This window comes from Triticum aestivum, chromosome 6A, assembly GCF_018294505.1.
Source record: "Triticum aestivum cultivar Chinese Spring chromosome 6A, IWGSC CS RefSeq v2.1, whole genome shotgun sequence".
Classification (NCBI taxonomy): domain Eukaryota; kingdom Viridiplantae; phylum Streptophyta; class Magnoliopsida; order Poales; family Poaceae; genus Triticum; species Triticum aestivum.
Window position 1 is genome coordinate 89,527,994 of NC_057809.1, and position 20,627 is coordinate 89,548,620.

At 43.6% G+C, this 20,627-nt stretch overlaps 1 protein-coding gene across 15 annotated transcripts; it reads right to left on the reverse strand.

The window, feature by feature from the left end:
* Positions 1-2,372: 2,372 nt before the first annotated feature.
* LOC123132231 (uncharacterized) lies at positions 2,373-10,019 on the reverse strand. Of its 15 annotated transcripts, none has more exons than XR_006464576.1 (9): positions 9,366-10,019; positions 9,110-9,186; positions 8,857-8,968; positions 8,683-8,762; positions 8,043-8,250; positions 7,813-7,958; positions 7,681-7,744; positions 7,149-7,290; positions 2,373-5,621 (listed from the first exon to the last, which is right to left on the reverse strand). XR_006464576.1 is itself a non-coding variant. In XM_044552011.1 (8 exons), exons 1-5 carry the CDS (start codon positions 9,805-9,807, stop codon positions 8,236-8,238), a joined length of 705 nt encoding a protein of 234 aa, XP_044407946.1. In that variant the 5' UTR covers positions 9,808-10,019; the 3' UTR covers positions 2,373-5,621; positions 7,149-7,744; positions 7,813-7,958; positions 8,043-8,235. The 15 variants fall into 15 exon arrangements, 9 of the variants coding, with proteins under 9 accessions (XP_044407946.1, XP_044407944.1, XP_044407945.1 ...); XR_006464577.1 differs by having other exon boundaries at positions 2,373-3,145; positions 3,299-5,621; positions 7,149-7,744; XR_006464579.1 differs by having other exon boundaries at positions 7,149-7,744; positions 8,857-9,031.
* Between the last annotated feature and the right edge of the window lie 10,608 nt (positions 10,020-20,627).

Below are 20,627 nucleotides of genomic sequence, written 5' to 3' on the forward strand. Positions count from 1 at the left end.
CACCAACCGGGACTAAAGGTCTAACCTTTAGTACCGGTTGGTGCCACCAACCGGGACCAATGGGCATCGCACCCTTTAGTCTCGGTTCGTGGCACGAACCGGGACTAAAGGGCCCAGGTGAACCGGGACTAATGCCTTAGCCGCACGAACCGGGATAAATGCACCCATTGGTCCCGGTTCTGGACTGAACCGGGACTAATGGGCTTACCTGGCCTGGACCAAAGCCCCCTTTTTTACTAGTATATATCTATACCAAGGACTAGCACCCACATAAAAATTACGAAGAAGAACTGAAGTAGATTGCTTCCTGGTAGCTCTGTTTTGAGCATTGCAAATTCTATACCAAGCATCTTTCAGATTTTCTCCCTCCCTTTGTTTAAAATTTAGAACTTCGTTCTCGGGAGATAACGGAGAAGATATAAGACTAGCCATGACGACAAGACAAGCGAGAAAAAGGCAAATGGAGAAGGAGAAGGGGAAGGAGAAAGAGAGGGCGAATAAAACGGCAAGGGTGAAGTGGGGGAGAGGAAAACGAGAGGCAAATGGCAACTAATGTAATGCGGGAGATAGGGATTGTGATGGGTACTTGGTATGTTGACTTTTTGCGTAGACTCCCCGGCAACGGCGCCAGAAATCCTTCTTGCTACCTCTTGAGCTTGCGTTGGTTTTCCCCGAAGAGGAAAGGATGATGCAGCAGAGTAGCGTAGGTATTTCCCTCAGTTTTTGAGAACCAAGGTATCAATCCAGTAGGAGGCCACACGCAAGTCCCTCGTACCTACACAACACAAATAGCTCAACGCAACCAACGCGATTAGGGGTTTCCCTTCACGGTCACTTACGGAAGTGAGATCCGATAGATAATATTTTTGGTATTTTTGATATAAAGATGCAAAGTGAAAAGTAAAAGGCAAAGTAAAAACAAAACAAGATTAAAGTGATGGAGATTGATATAATGAGAATAGACCCTGGGGCCATAGGTTTCACTAGTGGCTTCTCTCAAGAGCATAAGTTTTCTACGGTGGGTGAACAAATTACTGTTGAGCAATTGACAGAATTGAGCATAGTTATGAGAATATCTAGGCATGATCATGCATATAGGCATCACGTCCGTGACAAGTAGATCGAAACGATTCTGCATCTACTACTATTACTCCACTCATCGACCGCTATCCAGCATGCATCTAGAGTATTAAGTTAAAAACAGAGTAACACTTTAAGCAAGATGACATGATGCAGAGAGATAAATTCATGCAATATGAAATAAACCCCATCTTGTTATCCTCGGTGGCAACGATACAATACGTGTCTTGCTGCCCCTTCTGTCACTGGGAAAGAACACCGCAAGATCGAACCCAAAGCTAAGCACTTCTCCCATGGCAAGAACTACCAATCTAGTTGGCCAAACCAAACGGATAATTCGAAGAGACTTGCAAAGATAACCAATCATACATAAAAGAATTCAGAGAAGATTCAAATATTGTTCATAGATAGACTTGATCATAAACCCACAATTCATCGGTCTCAACAAACACACCGCAAAAGAAGAAGATTACATCGAATAGATCTCCACAAGAGAGGGGGAGAACATTGTATTGAGATCCAAAAAGAGAGAAGAAGCCATCTAGCTAATAACTATGGACCCGAAGGTCTGAGGTAAACTACTCACACTTCATCGGAGAGGCTATGGTGATATAGAAGCCCTCCGTGATGACGGCCCTCTCCGGTGGAGCTCCGGAACAGGCCCCAAGATGGGATCTCGTGGATACAGAAAGTTGTGGCGGTGGAATTAGGTTTTTGGCTCCTCTTATGATCGTTTGGGGGTACGTGGGTATATATAGGAGGAAGGAGTACGTCGGTGGAGCACCGAGGGGCCCACGAGGCAGGGGGGCGCGCCTTGTAGGGGGGGCACCCCCTACCCTCGTGACCGCCTCCGGAACTTCTTGGAGTAGGTTCCAAGTCTCCTGGGTCTTATCCGAGAAGAAAATCACGTTCCAAAAAGGATTTTTCTGTTTGGACTCCGTTTGATATTATGTTCCTTTGAAACACTGAAATAGGCAAAAAACAGCAATTCTGGGCTGGGCCTTCGGTTAATAGGTTAGTCCCAAAAATAATATAAAAGTAGAAAATAAAGCCCAATATAGTACAAAACAGTAGATAATATAGCATGGAGCAATCAAAAATTATAGATACGTTGGAGACGTATCAAGGTGCTCCCTTTACTCCCTAGCCGAACAATCGGGAGCGTAGGGGTAAACACAGAAGCAAGGCAACCTAGCTTGCGGAACACTTAAGTCAACATGGTGCATATTGTGGCGTAATACACGAACAAGGAACGAAGCCATACAAGTATAATCATATGCAAGAAGAAAGACTTCATAAAGGAAGCCCCCGAGTAAATGGTGTATTTGAATTTTTGTGCCACAAACAAAGTTTTGACAAGGAAATTTTTCACAAATAACTTTTTGCCAAAAAGGTATAATGATTGGTCGGACCGAACAAAATTTAATCATTAAAACAAATTGAGCATGAAAGCGACTTAGCTGGTTAGTGTGCTCGGTGTTGATTATGGGGTCCGGACTTATAGTGGGACAAAGACATAGTCCTTGGCCTGGCCGAGGTCCCAGCCCCCAAGCTGGTTCCGAAGTGTTCAAGAAAAGAGTTCGACTTGACGAAGTGGCGACATAGCGTGGTTGATGTGTTGGGGAGCCCCGGTCCAGCCGAGCTGACGAAGCTGGTCGGCTGATGATGCCGGAGTCCTCGGAGTAGAGATGGCAAAGCCCCCGGTCCAGCCGAGGTGACAGGGCTATCCAACCCGGATCATTTACCGATTGGGATGACGACATTGGCTTGCCGAAGTGACCGTGTGACGCGGTCAAAGTCAATTACCTACACATGTAGAATAGTGCAGTCCAAAAAATAATAATATAAATATACAAAAAATCCTCGCATAATTAATTTACGCAAAAAAAATTGTTAAAGAGATGTGGTCTGGCGTCGAAGCCAATGTTGGTACGGGGCGCCGGCTTGACAAAGCCTGAATTCACAGGACGGTCCAGGTCCCCGATGAGGCGTTCGCCGAACTGTGGACGGGAAACTGACCGAACCATCACGCAACCATCGTTAATGCGGCCATCATTTGACAGACCTGTGTACAAATGATGGAACAAACAAGAGTAATACTTCCTCAGAAAAAACAAAACCAAGCAAGAAAAATTACTAGGATTAATAACACCTGATTTGTTTGTTGTAGCAATCTAAATAAAGGTTACTCTCCAAAATTGAGACTCAATCCACACACCCACTGCTTGACGGACAATGAAGTGACAGCATGGCGATGCTGGCAAAGGTTGGCACGCCGAGGTGACGACATAGACCGGTCGAAGTTGGCTCACACAGGGACGCGCGTTGGGGCGATGGCACAATTTGATCGGTGCAGGCAGGACGACAACATAGGCCACAGAATTGACCGCATGACGTAGTCGAGGTTGATTACCTGCACACATAAAATAGTGCAGGACAAAAGTACTAACAAGTAATGATAATAATAATATATCCATTATTAAAAAAACTCTTCTACTTAATTAACTTAAGCGAAGTAAATAATCAGAGGAATATAGCTTGAGCGTCGAGGTCGGATCATCAATACGGAGGCGTCGACATAGGTCAGAGTTCGAGGGACGGTGTCGAGGCGATACACCGATGCCTTGATGAAGTCTCAATACATGGCGTAGACTGTGCCGCACCGACAGTGCCCATTGATCTGCTAATAAGAAAGCATGCTCCAAGTGCCAAAATAATTAGGACACTTTTGATCATGCACGTGCTAGTACGGAAGAGGTGTAGATCATTAATTGTAATACATGGAAAGTAGATGGAAAACAAACTACCAATCCAAAGCACAGACCGCCTCCATGTATAATTAACAAATGAATAGAAAAAGGGGAAAGGGTGGCATCTCCCTGTACTGCAACAAAGTGGAATCTTTGTCGGTTCTGTGCGCTGCCTTGTATGAACGGTACGCATCCATGCTTGTTCTCCTCGCCTGGGTCGCCATAGGCCAGTTTGCGTTTTTAAGATGTCCTGCGCATCGGCCATATGCATGCATGCACCTCTCCAGTACTTCCCGCGACGCGAGGTAGCACATCTTTACGCGTTCTGCTAGTTATTCGCGTTAGGCCGTGAATCCGGCATACTGAGGTGTGCGGCTGCCGCTGAAGTTTTCGATCTGACCGCACAATCTGAGAGCCGGGGTCGGTCCGGCGGAGTGACAACGCGAAGACGCCGACACATGAACGCATGCTGAAGGTGGTCACAGTCGAGGTCGGTTATCCGTCGCAGCACGTCGTATCACCTTTAGGACCAGTGACCAAAAAAAGAAAAGCTCCACACGCAGCACCACCCCTGACGGGTTCCTTGAAAGTCGTGAGACAACACTTTGATCTCGTGAGGCAAAACACAGCCCAAGAAGTGCTAGTACGCTAGTGCTTGGCTTATGCATGTTCAACTAGCAAAAGTGCTCGTGCGTTGCAACGGGTGCAAAATAAATAAATATATGCTTAAAGAGTTGAAAAACATACCACTCAAACAACTTTGCAAGTAATGAAACAACTATAACATAACAACATTGTTCGAACAATTCATATTTTCAGGTATGTCCCATAGCTTTCTCAAAGAATGATCATGGTTGGTTGTCAATTAGTGCTCAGTGTTGAATAACAATGATACAACTAACCAACAAAAACGGACTTGCTACTTAAATTGGTTCATGGTTAAAAGAACAGAGCCCTTAGTTCTCAAATATAAAGATGGACATCAACACACAGGTCATGAGCCAATCCAAAGCATGGCTTGTAGCATTAATCAATAAAATGGAATATCTGTATATACAAAGGCTGCCTAGTGGAAATCTAAAAGGATATTAACAGTCTAACCATCAGAGGGGCCAAAAGAGGGGGGTTCGAACTAAGTTATCAAAAAGGGGCTAAGAAGGAAAGCGGATAGAAAGTACAACAAAAGAGAGCCCGAACAGTGACATCTGTTCTTCAGAACAAACAGTTTCACCCTGTTCTTAGGAGCTCGAACTTGACATATAACAAGTGAATTACATGGCCACACGAGATTTTATTTATGCATTTTTATGGCATAAACAAATCTTCATAGACCCAATATCTGAACCATGCAACATTTCAATATAGCTTAATTTTCCTGAATAACTATTTTCAATAGAATTAGTTATGACATGCATACTTAGTTACTGCACCCTTCTTATTCTTCATTGTAGATTTCTCAGGAACAGTGGCGGAGACAGGGGGGACCAGCAGGGGCCCTGCCCCCCCCCCCCCCCCCCCCCCCCAACATCAAGGATTTGTAGTTAATTTACTGATGAACAGTGCAAAATTCATGGTTATTTGCTGCTAAAAGCATGTCTTTATATGATTTGGCCCTCTCTAACCTGCCTCAACATCCCTCGGCCCCCCTAATACAAATTTTCTGGCTCCGCCACTGCTCAGGAAGCCCACAAGGAAGTATTATCCCTGTCTCTTGCTCTATGCGTCTCTTCAACTCTATTAGAATTCAAATTTGGCCCTATTTTTTTGGAGATGGGTTTTCCTAGCAAATCCCTGCATAGACAAACGTTCTTCAAAAATCTAAGGGTGGAATGCTTATTTGTTTAATTGGCAGAGAAAATCACTTCATAATCTCCTCTAGGCATTACAGCAAACACGTGGTACACAACAGAAATCAACATATGTACCTTAGCAAGAAAGGGTAATGCTTCATTGTCTACGCGCTTGGCACCATTGTTTTGGGCACATGTGGCTCTTTGGAACATATCATCCTAAACATAACAATTTAGATACTAACATATTTGGTTGCTCAATACTTTGATACATGGGAAGAAGAATGTTTCATTTTGACACCTTTAGTTCTGTTGTGGACCATGAAATAATATTGCAGCCACTAATTAAATCATGCAGTCAAATTGGTATGAAAGCATAATTATGAATCTTCCCATTAAAGATTAAAATGCGATATAATTCTAGCCTGGCAACAATAAAAGAAGCAGTACAGATCAACCAAAATGCGAAATTCAACAGAAGAGTGCAAGTTTCAAGAATCTGGAAAGAGATTATGTAGTACAATATTTAAGGATCCTCTAGGACCTCCTGCAGGTAGAACTGTCATCTGCATCATCTACTAACTCTACTAAAAAAATGAAGCTGCTCCTGTGTCAGCAGTTGTCACTGAATTTTTAGATGACCGGCAATAAAGTTTGCTGCTTAATTTTGGACTGCTACGTTTAAGTTTCCCATGTGTGTAGGTGTAGCAGGTAACAGCTCTGAACGCTGAAAAAAAGAATAAAAAATTGAATCCTTTCTCCATAAAACAGCAGGCGCCCCGGTCTCCATGCGAATAGGAAAGGGGAGAAATGGAAGGCGCCCCGGTCTTATTTATAAGGGAAGTGGGATAAAACAGCAGGCGCGAAAATCGAGGAGTCGGAAGCGGCAAAAGAGGATGCAGTTGTCGCCTCGATCTTCGGGAATTAATTAAAGAGAAGGGAATCTTCATAAATCTTTTTATACAGGGATGACGTCACAATGATTTACTGCAGTGACAGAAGATGACGTCATGGCGGTTCACCAAAGTTCACAGGGAGAAGACAATATGGCGGTTTACGAGAATTGTCAGAAATTCAGGTAGTTTTTCTAAGGATTGAAGATTGACATGAACAGGTTCAAATCAATCTGGGGCCTAATGTTGAGGATACAATCACTAAGGGTAAACCGTCCAGGAGGGGCCGGTTCACCTTCACCTATACTGAAGCCCAAGGAAACCCAGAAGATGGCGCTTTACGGACAAGGCTTAGAGGCCCAGAGCCCGCAGGCAATTTAGGGCCCATGGTAGTAAACCGCCATGATTGTATAAACTTGTATTGTAAGATAGGAAAGAGGAGACCGAGGCGGACACTTGTATGAGCCAGCCTCGGGACTCTGTAGACCGGCCGGGGTCCTCCTGAGTATATAAAGGGGTGACCTGGCGGCGGTTCAAGGAGAGAGAACAACAACTCGAGAGCCAAACAAAGCGGATCTGCTCCCTGGCCTTCGAACCCCTAGCAATACCAATCACAACTAGACGTAGGCTTTTACCTTCATCGAAGGGGCCGAACTAGTATAAACTCCCGTGTCCCTTTGTCCGGTTTAACCCCTTTAAGCTAACCCGTAGCGATGGCTCCACAACTAAGTCCTTTCACGAGGACATCTGCCGTGACAAACCCACGACATCCTCCACCTGGCATCAAGACGATAATTCAAATTTAGGAGGCCATCAGAAATCAGAATAAGTATAAGTGTGCAGTGAGCAACATCGGGCTACGGTCTCTACTGTTTATGAGACCCAAGTTTTATGAGAAGAAGGCAAATTAGAACTATAACACCTGCTTAACATCCTGAATATCATGTTGCCAACTTGTGAAATAAAGCTTTTGAACTAACAGTAGGTACGTAGGTACATCTCCTGGATGTTGTTGAGACTGAGATAATGATGGTCATAAAAAAGAGAAGTGAGAACATTACTTCTTACTTTTTACTCATAAAGTTTGCAAAGTTTTAATGACGAGGAGGTACAAACATAGAGAAGTTGTATCATCCAAGAAGGTGCATGTACGTAAACTTTGCTCACATGTTCCAAGCAGTATTGAGTCACACGTCTGGTTCCAATCCTTAGAACAATTGGACTGCAATGCCTGTGGATTTTCACTTGATGAGATTCTGTTTTCTAAGATTAAATACAAACAAAAAAACAGACATTCACCTCCAATTAAATCGATCGGGAGTTGCCTTGGTCTTCAAATTTAAAATGTAAAACATGAATATGTATGTATGCTGCTTCAACCAATCTAGTTCAAGGGTTGTTGGTATGGTTCTTCCTATTAGGAAAATTGAACATAGAGGAGGAATCTGCAGACTTTATATTTCAGCTTGCATTCTCTTTTTACATGAAGATAAAAAATGAAGTAAATACTTTTAAGCGATAAGTGTTACCTTGGATTTCTACTCGTAAATCTGGGCGTATTTCATGTAGCTAGCATTTTGAATGCGTGAGATTATATGTGGCTGTGCCTGCGAGCCTGTCAGTCAGAATTCAGAAGCCTGGGTCGTGAAAATGCACTGTTGATTGGTTGTGTACTAACTGCTGGAGCTAAAATGGTCGTAGATCTTCTTGTGCCTTAACTCATCACATGCAGTCCTCCTGCATAGTTCGAAAAAAGAAATAATTCACAAAACAATACTGAGGAAGTCATATAATGGTAAGATAAGAACAGCTAGCTAGCCAGCGGCTGAAAGACTCGTTCAGTTAACTGGCTTGTAATCATCACCCAGTCGCTCCCAAAATTATTCAGTACAGGGCCAAAATCACAATCGTCAGTCTCATGCAAATCCTTAATTTCCCATACCATTGGACACTCATCAGGACTAAATAAATTATGAAAAAAGTCAAGTATGAGATGTAAGATTCAGAGTACAGTCTTTAAAAAACCAACTTTTCTTTCACAACAAAAGCCATCTGAACCAAGTCTGATGCCCACTAAAAAAACATTATATTTAATGCACAGAATTAAACAAGACAAACAAAGCAAAAACAAAAGAGGCAATGTAATTGACCAATGGATTGCTATCTTACTTCATTCATGGAGTCCAGAAGTGGGATCAGATGAGAAACTGAAGCTGGCGCTCCACTCTCTGTTTGTGCAAGAGTGCAATCTTGCATTCAATACTTTAATTACTCAGTAAACAGAATTTCTTGCTAGTGCTTGCTGAACGGTTTGAGGTATCAGGCATGGGGAGGGAATCTCACCAGATGAGGAGGTCCTACCGAAGGAGGGGATCCCACAGGTCTTCGTGCCTCGATCCGGCCAGAAGGAGCAGCCGTCATGACAACGGCAGGGTCGCTCCCCCAACCTTGTAGCCTGCTAGAACAATGACAATAATGTTGATACACCAGATAAGAAGCGCAAGCCCTTGAGAGCAGTCTGCTTGCCAGAACAATTAACGAATTAACCTCTTGAAGCAGAACAATCACGTTGACACACAAGTTAAGAAGCACAAACCTTGAGAGCGGTCTGCTTGCGCAAGATATCATTGGACTTGAACATGACTGCGGTAATCCAAATCATTACGAAGAAACCTACACAATATAAACTCAATTGGAATGAGGAACTCGCCATCATCTTCTGACCAGCAACTCTCTGCAGTATTTGGATCGAACCAAACTCGCGTCACAAATTCAGGCGTATAGCCTGATGAGGGAAACCCACGCTTCATATAGAGAAGAAAGAGGTAGGTGCTGCACGCGGATTCGCGTACCTTGCAGGTGCTGGCGGATGAAGACGTCGAGGAGGAGCAGGGAGAAGGGTAGCGCGTGGTCCACCCACCTCGCCAGACGCTGCACGTCATAGCCCTGGTACGGCGAGTCCCCCCTCCCGCCGCCCGCGCCGGCCTCGACTCCTCGCCCGTGAGCTGCTGCCCTCCCACGTCCCCCGCCGGCGCCAGGCGCGTCGTCGGACCACGGTGATCCGAATCGACACCTTCCTGTCTGCCCCCGTGGCGGGCTACCCGCGCTGGGGCCTGCCGCCTCTGGCCTGGGCCCGCAGGACGCCCGAGGAGTTCTTTGGGGGTGAGCTCCTCGCGCGGACACAAACGGCCGGAGCATGGGACGCCCCCTCCCCCCAATGCCATGGCGCGCCGGCCAGCCGTCGTGCTCCAAGCCCCGGCAGCCTTCCTTCCAGATTCGCTGCCTACACGCCATTCCCCACCGGATTCGTCCAGATCCGGCAGTTCCTCGTCGTCGGCGGTGGCAGGCCACTGGTCGCCGGCAGTGGAAGGCTGCGGGTGTGGGGGCACTCGGGGTAGGGGTAGGCGCGCCAGCGGGGTGGGCGGCGGCGGCCAGCGGCGCGCGGTGAGGCAGGGTGGGGCGTTGCAGGAGGCGGCGACGCGTTGGAGGTGTCGGGGAGGCAGGATGGAGCGGTTGCTTGTTTTTTTCTTTTATCTCACACGCAACGGTTTGGGTTACTAACGTGAGGACTGCGGGTTGAACTATAAAAACTACAGGGACTCTTTTACAAAAGCGCTGCGACGGTGAACCGGAGACTCAACCGTGCTTTATTATTAAAGAGAAATTAGAAGTGTAGGTCCACGAGTGGCAGCGTAAATACTCTAGATTAAAGAAAGAAAGAGGGGAAGAGCCTCCCTGACACCCTTCTGCGATCTTTGTCCATCAGCGGCAGACATGCAAAGAAACAGGCCGCGTGATCCCTTCGAACTATGTAACTGATTCTTCGCAATAGCTGGCCAGATTGGTCTTGGGAACCGTGTTGATCCAGTCCATAGCTGTTCCCGGGATCCTGATAGTACGTGGATCTCCCCGACGTCTGAGTATGTTCGGGTTTGATTGAGAAACCATGTTGTTTCTGAACCCGGCCATCTATGACTCGCCAATAACAATTGCTCGAAAAGTTATGACCTAATTATAATTCTGCGAACATAGTTGCGAGACGGGAGCAGTAATTTGCAAAGAAGATAATATTCGTGAGACAGATCGGACTGGAAAAACATCACCTGGCGGTTGATTTTGACTCCCATCAAACCACGATGATCATCCAGCAGGCTCTCAATGAAAACACCAATGTCGGTTCTATATCCGGCGTATCTCGTAGTAAGGGTCCTAAGCTAGGCGTCTTGGAGCGATGGTAACATGGACACGAGATTTTACCCAGGTTTGAGCCCTCTTGATAGAGGTAAACCCTACGTCCTGCTTTTGATTGTATTCATATGAAGTGTAGGACAGAGTACATGTATCTACCACGAGTTTGTAGTAATGAATATGAGATATCTATTGAGTAGCCTGGCTCGGTTTATATAACACCAGAGGCCTAGGGTTTAGGAGAGCCCTCGTCTTGGGCGCCAAGTCTTGTGGGATCTCCCATGTATGCGACATGGACTATCCGAACTGGCCCAATAGTGAACCGCTATGAGGGTCCTCGGCCCGACCCACTGGTCGAGAGACGACGTGGTGAGTACCCCCCCCTAGTCCAAGACACTGTCACCTTGTACAATTACATTGCATTATAAAAATAATGTTCCAAGGTTTGCCTTTAGGATGTTTAGATTGCTTGTTGATTTGTGCGGTGCAAACCAAAAATTTTGGCTGTAGTGCATGATTTTACATTTTTTACTAGAATGACAAACGGTTCTGAAACTTTTTGCACTGTCTTTCTATACAAAATGTTTATTTTTCCTAATTTTTCAGAATTTTTGGAGTATCATAAGTATGGTGAATGTTCAGATTACTACAGACTATCCTGTTTAAGACAGATTCTGTTTTTGATGCATTGTTTTGCTTGTTTTGATGAAACTATCGATTTCTATCAATGAATTAAGCCATGGAAAGGTTATATTACAGTAGCTACAGTGCAAAAAACAAAATATGAATTGGTTTGCAACAGTACTTAGAGTAATGATTTGCTTTATTATACTAACGGATCTTACCAAACTTTCTGTTGAGTTTGGTGTGGACGAAGTGATCAAAGATCGAGGAGGTCTCGATATGAGGAGAAGGAGGAGAGGCAAGAGCTCAAGCTTGGGGATGCCCAAGGCACACGAACTAAATATTCAAGGATACTCAAGCGTCTAAGCTTGGGGATGCCCCGGAAGGCATCCCATCTTTCTTCAACAGGTATCGGTATGTTTTCGGTTTTATTTCGTTCATGTGATATGTGTGAATCTTGGAGCATCTTTTGCTTTTAGTTTTCATTTTTCTTTTATGCACCATGCTGGTATGAGATAGTCCATGGTTGATTTATAGAATGCTCATTGCACTTCACTTATATCTTTTTGAGTGTGGCTTTATATAATGCTTCATTTGCTTCACTTATATCATTTGAAGTTTGGATTACCCATTTCTCTTCACATAGAAAACCATTGTTTGAAGAATGCTCTTTTGCTTCACTTATATTTATTAGAGGATGGTATTTTTTAGAAAGAATTAAACTCTCATGCTTCACCTATATCTATTTAGAGAGTCAACGGGAATTGGTCAATTGCATGGTTAGTCATAAAATCCTACATAAAACTTATGGATCACTGAATATGATATGTTCGATTCCTTGTAATAGTTTTGCGATATAGAGATGGAATATGTGGGAGGTACTAGTAAATGGTTGTGGTTAGTAAGAATATTGGTGTTAAGGTTTGTGATCCCCGAAGCATGCACGTATAGTCTCTCGTTATGCTATGATGTGGGAGTATGATTTATTATTGATTGTCTTCCTTATGAGTGGTGGTCGGGGATGAGCGATGGTCTTTTCCTACCAATCTATCCCCCTAGGGGCATGCGTAGTAGTACTTTGCTTCGAGGGCTAATAAACTTTTGCAATAAGTATATGAGTTCTTTATGACTAATGTGAGTCCATGGATTATACGCACTCTTACCTTTCCGCAATTTGCTAGCCTCTACGGTATCGTGCATTGCCCTTTCTCACATCGAGACGTGGTGCAAACTTCACAGGTGCATCCAAACCCCGTGTTATGATACACTCTATCACACGTAAGCCTTATTATATCTCCCTCAAAACAGCCTCCACCGTTTCCTTTTGATGACTTGAGCATTCATTGTCATATTGCTTTGCATGATCATATAGCTGACATAGTAGTTGTGGCTCAGCCACCATTCATCATTTTTCATACATGTTACGCTAGATCATTGCGAGAGGCATTCATATAGAGTCATACTTTGTCATAGGTATCGAGTTGTCATTTTTTTTCTTTTGAGTTATAAGTAAATAGAAGTGTGATGATCATCATTATTCATTTTTAGAGCAGTTCCCCAGTGAGGAAAGCATGATGGAGACTAGGATTCCCCCACAAGTCGGGATGAGACTCCGGACAATGAGAGAAAAACAAAGAAAAAAAGAAAAAGAAAAATAGGAAAAAATAGGAAAAAAGTAAAAGAAAAATAAAAAGAAAAAAATAAACAAAGAGAGAAGGGGCATTGTTAGTATCCTTTACCACACTTGTGCTTCAAAGTAGCAGCATTTTTTCATATGGAGAGTCTACTATGTTGTCACTTTCATATACTAGTGTGATTTTTTCATTATAGGATTAGATGCACACCCACTTAGTTTCATACTGAGCTCTCATAAACTTATAGCTCTTAGTGCATTCATTGCATGGCAATCCCTACTCCTCACGTTGATATCAATTGACGGGCATCTCCATAGCCCGTTGGTTAGCCGCATCGATGTGAAACTTTCTACTTTTTGTCTTCTCTATATTTACCTCTATCATTATACTCTATTCCACCCGTCGTGCTATATCCATGGCTTGCGCTCATGTATTGCGTGAGAGTTGAAAAAGCTGAAATGCGTTAAAAAGTATGAACCAATTGCTCGTCTTGTCATCGGGGTTGTGCATGATAAATACTTTATGTTAAGAAGACAGAGCATGACAAGACTATATGATTTTGTAGGGATAGCTTTCTTTAGCGTTGATATTTTGAAAGACATGATTGTTTGTTGGGATGCCTGAGTATTGATATCTTTATGCCAAATTATAGAGTATTGCTTTCAATCACTTATGTCTCAATATTCATGCCATGACTAGACATATGATCAAGTTTATGTTAGGTAGCATTCCACATCAAAAAATATCTTTTTTATCATTTACCTACTCGAGGACGAGCAGGAATTAAGCTTGGGGATGCTGATACATCTCCGTCGTATCTATAATTTTTGATTGTTTCATGCCAATATTATACAACTTTTACATACTTTTGGCAATTTTTTATATGATTTATTGGACTAACCTATTGATCCGGTGCCAAGTGCCAGTTCCTGTTTTCTGCATGTTTTTTGTATCGCAGAGTATCCATATCAAACGAAGTCCAAATGCAATAAAATTTTACGGAGAATTATTTTGGAATATATGCGATTTTTGGGAGTTGGAATCACCGCAAACGGAGGCCCACACAGGGCACAAGACACCAGGACGCGCCAGAGGCCCCTGGCGCGCGGTGGTGGGTTGTGCCCACCTCGTACATTGGTTGGACCTCTACTTCGGGCGCAAGGAAGCTTATATCCGGAAAGAAATCGTGTTAAAATCTCAGCGCAATCGGAGTTACGGATCTCCGCAAATATAAGAAACAGTTTTCGGCCAGATCTGGGAACCGCGAAATAGAAGAGAACAGGGAGGGAGATCCAATCTCGGAGGGGGTCCCACCCCTCCGCGGCCATGGAGACCAAGGAACAGAGGAGGAACTCTCCTCCCATCTAGGGGGAGGCCAAGGAAGAAGAAGAAGAAGGAGGGGGGCTCTCTCCCCCTCGCTTTCGGTGGCACCGGAGTGCCGCCAGGGGCAATGATCGGGACGGCGATCTACATCAACAATCTTGCTAGCGTCAACACCAACTCTCCCCTCCTGTATGCAGCAGTGTAACACCTCTTCTCCTTGCTGTAATCTCTACTTAAACATGGTGCTCAACTCCATATATTATTTCTCAATGATCTATGGTTATCCTATGATGTTTGAGTAGATCCGTTTTGTCCTGTGGGTTAATCGTGATCTTGGTTGGTATGATTGTATATTTTATTTATGGTGCTGTCTACGGTGCCCTCCGTCTCGTGCAAACGTGAGGGGCCCCCACTGTAGGGTGTTGCAATATGTTCATGATTTGCTTATGGTGGGTTGCGAGAGTGACAGAAACTTAAACCCGAGTAGGTGGGTTATGGCGTATGGGAGTAAGAGGACTTGATACTTAATGCTTGTTGGGGAACGCAGCAACTTCAAACATTTTCCTACGCACACGCAAGATCCATCTAGGTTATGCATAGCAATGAGAGGGGAGAGTATGTCTACGTACCCTCGTAGACCGAAAGTGGAAGTGTGATGAAACGCGGTTGATGTAGTCAAACGTCTTCACGATCCAACCGATCAAGTACCCAACGCATGGCACCTCCGCGATCTGCACACGTTTAGCTCGGTGACGTCCCTCGTACTCTTGATCCAGTTCAGGCCAAGGTATCGTCAACACGACAGCGTGATGACGGTGATGATGAAGTTACCGGCGCAGGGCTTCGCCTAAGCACTAAACGATGTGACCGAGGTGGAATTCTGTGGAGGGGGCACCGCCCACGGCTAAACAACCAACTTGTGTGCCTATGGGGTGCCCCCTCCCCCATATATAAAGGAGTGGAGGAGGGGAGGGTCGGCCCTCATACGGCGCGCCCAAGGGGGGGAGTCCTACTCCAAGTAGGAGTAGGTTTCCTCCCTTCCTAGTAGGAGTAGGAGAAGAAGGAAGAGGGAGAGAGAGACGGAAGGAAAGGGGGCGCCCCCCACCCAATTCGGATTGGGTTTGGGGGGGCCACCCTCCACCTGGCCGCCTCCTCCTCTCTCTTACTAAGGCCCAATAAGGCCCATTGACTCCCCGGGGGGTTCCGGTAACCCCCGGTACTCCGGTAAATGCCCGAACTCATCCAAAATGATTCCGATGTCCAAACATAGCCTTCCAATATATCTATCTTTATGTCTCGACCATTCCGAGACCCCTTGTCATGTCCGTGATCATATTCGGGACTCCGAACTACCTTCGGTACATCAAAACACATAAACTCATAATACCGATCATCATCGAACGTTAAGCGTGCGGACCCTACGGTTTCAAGAACTATTTAGACATGACCGAGACTCACTTCCGGTCAGTAACCAATAGCGGAACCTGGATGCTCATATTGGCTCCTACATATTCTACGAAGATCTTTATCCGTCAAACCGCATAACAACATATGTTGTTCCCTTTGTCATTGGTATGTTACTTTCCCGAGATTCGATCATCGGTATCTCAATACCTAGTTCAATCTCATTACAGGCAAGTCTCTTTACTCATTCCGTAATGCATCATACCGCAACTAGCTCATTAGTCACATTGCTTGCAAGGCTTATAGTGATGTGCATTACCGAGAGGGCCCAAAGATACCTCTCCGGTACATGGAGTGACAAATCCTAATATTGATCTACGCGAACTCAACAAACACCATCGGAGACACCTGTAGAGCATCTTTATAGTCACCCAGTTATGTTCTGATGTTTGATAGCACACTAAGTGTTTCTCCGGTATTCGGGAGTTGCATAATCTCATAGTCATAGGAACATGTATAAATTATGGAGAAAGCAATAACAATAAACTAAATGATCATAGTGCTAAGCTAACGGATGGGTCAAGTCAAACACATCATTCTCTAATGATGTGATCCCGTTCATCAAATGACAACTCTTGTCCATGGCTTGGAAACTTAACCATCTTTGATTAACGAGCTAGTCAAGTAGAGGCATACTAGTGACACTCTGTTTGTCTATGTATTCACACAGGTACTAAGTTTACGGTTAATACAATTCTAGCATGAATAATAAACAATTATCATGATATAAGGAAATATAAATAACAACTTTATTATTTCCTCTAGGGCATATTTCCTTCAGTCTCCCACTTGCACTAGAGTCAATAATCTAGATCATATAGTAATGATTCTAACACCCATGGAGTCTTAGTGCTGATCATGTTTTGCTCGTGAGAGAGGCTTAGTCAACAGGTCTGCAACATTCAGATCCATATGTATCTTGCAAATCTCTATGTCTCCCTCCTTGACTTGATCATGGATGGAATTGAAGCGTCTCTTGATGTGCTTGGTTCTCTTGTGAAATTTGGATTCCTTTTCCTAGGTAATTGCACCAGTATTGTCACAAAAGATTTTCATTGGACCTGATGCACTAGGTATGACACCTAGATCGGATATGAACTCGTTCATCCAGACTCCTTCATTTGTTGTTTCCGAAGCAGCTATGTACTCCGCTTCGCACGTAGATCCCGCCACGATGCTCTCCTTGGAACTACACCAACTGACAGCTCCACCATTCAATAAAAATACATATCCGGTTTGTGACTTAGAGTCATCTGGGTCAGTGTCAAAGCTTGCATCAACGTAACCGTTTACGAAGAGCTCTTTGTCACCTCCATAAACGAGAAACATATCCTTAGTCCTTTTCAGGTATTTCAGGATGTTCTTGACCATTGTCCAGTGATCCACTCCTGGATTACTTTGGTACCTCCCTGCTAAACTAATAGCAAGGCACAAATCAGGTCTGGTACACATCATTGCATACATGATAGAACCTATGGCTGAAGCATAGGGAATGACTTTCATTTTCTCTCTATCTTCTGCAGTGGTCGGGCATTGAGTCTGACTCAACTTCACACCTTGTAAGACAGGCAAGAACCCCTTCTTTGCTTGATCCATTTTGAACTTCTTCAAAACTTTACAAGGTATGTGCTTTGTGAAAGTCGTATTAAGCGTCTTGATCTATCTCTATAGATTTTGATGCCCAATATATAAGCAGCTTCATCGAGGTCTTTCATTGAAAAATTCTTATTCAAGTATCCTATTATGCTATTCAGAAATTCAGTATCATTTCCGATCAACAATATGTCATCTACATATAATATCAGAAACGCTACAGAGCTCCCACTCACTTTATTGTAAATACAGGGCTTCTCCAAAAGCCTGTATAAAACCATATGCTTTGATCACACTATGAAAGCGTATATTCCAACTCCAAGATGCTTGCACCAGTCCATAAATGGATCGCTAGAGCTTACACAATTTGTTAGCACCTTTTGGATCGACAAAACCTTCTGGTTGCATCATATACAACTCTTCTTTAAGATATCCATTAAGGAATGCAGTTTTGACATCCATTTGCCAAATTTCATAATCATAAAATGCGGCAATTGCTAACATGATTCGGACAGACTTAATCATCGCTATGGGTGAGAAGGCCTCATCATAGTCAACTCCTTGAACTTGTCGAAAACCTTTCTCAACCAGTCGAGCTTTGTAGACAGTAACATTACCGTCAGCGTCAGTCTTCTTCTTGAAGATCCATTTATTCTCTATGGCTTTCCGATCAACGGGCAAGTCAACCAAAGTCCACACTTTGTTCTCATACATGGATCCCATCTCATATTTCATGGCCTCAAGACATTTCATGGAATCTGGGCTCATCATCGCTTCCTCATAGTTCGTAGGTTCGTCATGGTCAAGTAACATGATTTCCAGAACAGGATTACCGTACCACTCTGGTGCAGATCTTACTTTGGTTGACCTACGAGGTTCAGTAGTAACTTGATCAGAAGCTTCATGATCATTAGCTTCCTCACTAATTGGTGTAGGAATCACAGGATCTAATTATTGTGATGGACTACTTTCCAATAAGGGAGCAGGTACAATTACCTCATCAAGTTCTACTTTCCTCCCACTCACTTCTTTCGAGAGAAACTCCTTCTCTATAAAGGATCCATTCTTAGCAATGAATATCTTGCCTTCGCATCTGTAATAGAAGGTGTACCCAACAGTCTCCTTTGGGTATCCTATGAAGACACATTTCTCCGATTTGGGTTCGAGCTTATCTGGTTGAAGCTTTTTCACATAAGCATCGTAGCACCAAACTTTAAGAAACGACAACTTGGGTTTCTTGCCAAACCACATTTCATGAAGTGTTGTCTCAACGGATTTAGATGGTGCCCTATTTAATGTGAATGCAGCCATCTCTAAAGCATAACCCCAAAACGATAGCGGTAAATCAGGAAGAGACATCGTAGGTTGCACCATATCTAATAAAGTGCGGTTACAATGTTCGGGCACACCATTACGCTGTGGTGTTCCAGGTGGCGTGAGTTGCGAAACTATTCTGCATTGTTTCAAATGAAGACCATACTCGTAACTCAAATATTCTCCTCCACTATCAAATCATAGAAACTTTATTTTCTTGTTATGATGATTTTCCACTTCACTCTGAAATTCTTTGAACTTTGCAAATGTTTCATACTTATGTTTCATTAAGTAGATATACCCATATCTGCTCAAATCATCCATGAAGGTCAGAAAATAACGATACCCGCCATGAGCATCAACACTCATTGGACCGCATACATCAGCATGTATTATTTCCAATAAGTCTGTTGCTCATTCCATTGTTCCGGAGAACGGAGTCTTAGTCATCTTGCCCATGAGGCATGGTTCGCAAGCATCAAGTGATTCATAATCAAGCGATTCGAAAAGTCCATCAGCATGGAGTTTCTTCTTGCGCTTTATACCAATATGACCTAAACGACAGTGCCACAAAGAAGTTGCACTATCATTATTAAACTTATATCTTTTGGCTTCAATACTATGAATATGTGTATTACTATTATCAAGATTTAGTAAAAATAGACCACTCATCAAAGGTGCATGACCATAAAAGATATTACTCATATAAATAGAACAACCATTACTCTCTGATTTAAATGAATAACCGTCTCGCATCAAACAAGATCCAGATATAATGTTCATGCTTAACGCTGGCACCAAATAACAATTATTCAGGTCTAAAACTAATCCCGAAGGTAGATGTAGAGGTAGCATGCCGACGGCGATCACATCGACTTTGGAACCATTTCCCAGGCGCATCATCACCTCGTCCTTAGCTAATCTTCGCTTAATCCATAGCCCCTGTTTCGAGTTGCAAATATTAGCAACAGAACCAGTATCAAATACCCAGGCGCTACTGCGAGCATTAGTAAGGTACACACGGATAACATGTATATGAAATATACCTTTCACTTTGCCATCCTTCTTACCCGCCAAATACTTGGGGTAGTTCCGCTTCCGGTGACCAGTCCCTTTGCAGTAGAAGCACTTAGTCTCAGGCTTAGGTCTAGACTTGGGCTTCTTCACTTGAGCAGCAACTTGCTTGTTGTTCTTCTTGAAGTTCCCCTTCTTTGCTTTGCCCTTCTTCTTGAAACTGGTGGTCTTGTCGACCATCAACACTTGATGCTCCTTCTTGATTTCTACCTCCGCAGCCTTTAGCATTGCGAAAAGCTCGGGAATTGTCTTATCCATCCCTTGCATATTCTAGTTCATTATGAAGCTCTTATAACTTGGTGGCAGTGATTGAAGAACTCTGTCGATGACACTATCATCAGGAAGATTAACTCCCAGCTGAGTCAAGTGGTTGTGGTACCCAGACATTTTGAGTATATGTTCACTGACAGAACTATTCTCCTCCATTTTGCAGTTGTAGAACTTATTAGAGACTTCATATCTCTCAATCCGGGAATTTTCTTGAAATATTAACTTCAACTCCTGGAACATCTCATATGCTCCATGATGTTCAAAATGTCGTTGAAGTCCCTGTTCTAAGCCGTAAAGCATGGCACACCGAACTATCGAGTAGTCATCAGCTTTGCTTTGCCAGACATCCTTAACATTGTCAGCAACATCTGTAGCAGGCTTGTCACCCAGCGGTGCTTCCACGACATAATTCTTCTGTGCAGCAATGAGGATAATCCTCAAGTTACGGACCTAGTATGTGTAGTTTCTACCATCATCTTTCAACTTAGCTTTCTCTAGAATGCATTAAAATTCAACGGAACAACGGCACGGGCCATCTATCTACAACAACATAGACATGGAAAATACTATCAGGTACTAAGTTCATGATAAATTAAAGTTCAATTAATTATATTACTTAAGAACTTCCAC

Excerpts from the sequence above, each read along its gene's own strand:
- LOC123132231 (XM_044552004.1), bottom strand. The coding sequence starts at position 9,807 with ATGGCGTGTAGGCAGCGAATCTGGAAGGAAGGCTGCCGGGGCTTGGAG. Across the intron at positions 8,763-8,856 it reads CGGTAGGACCTCCTCATCTG|ATTGCACTCTTGCACAAACA; the intron begins GTGAGATTCCCT and ends ATTGAATGCAAG. Across the intron at positions 8,129-8,682 it reads TTCTGGACTCCATGAATGAA|GCTCGCAGGCACAGCCACAT; the intron begins GTAAGATAGCAA and ends TCTGACTGACAG.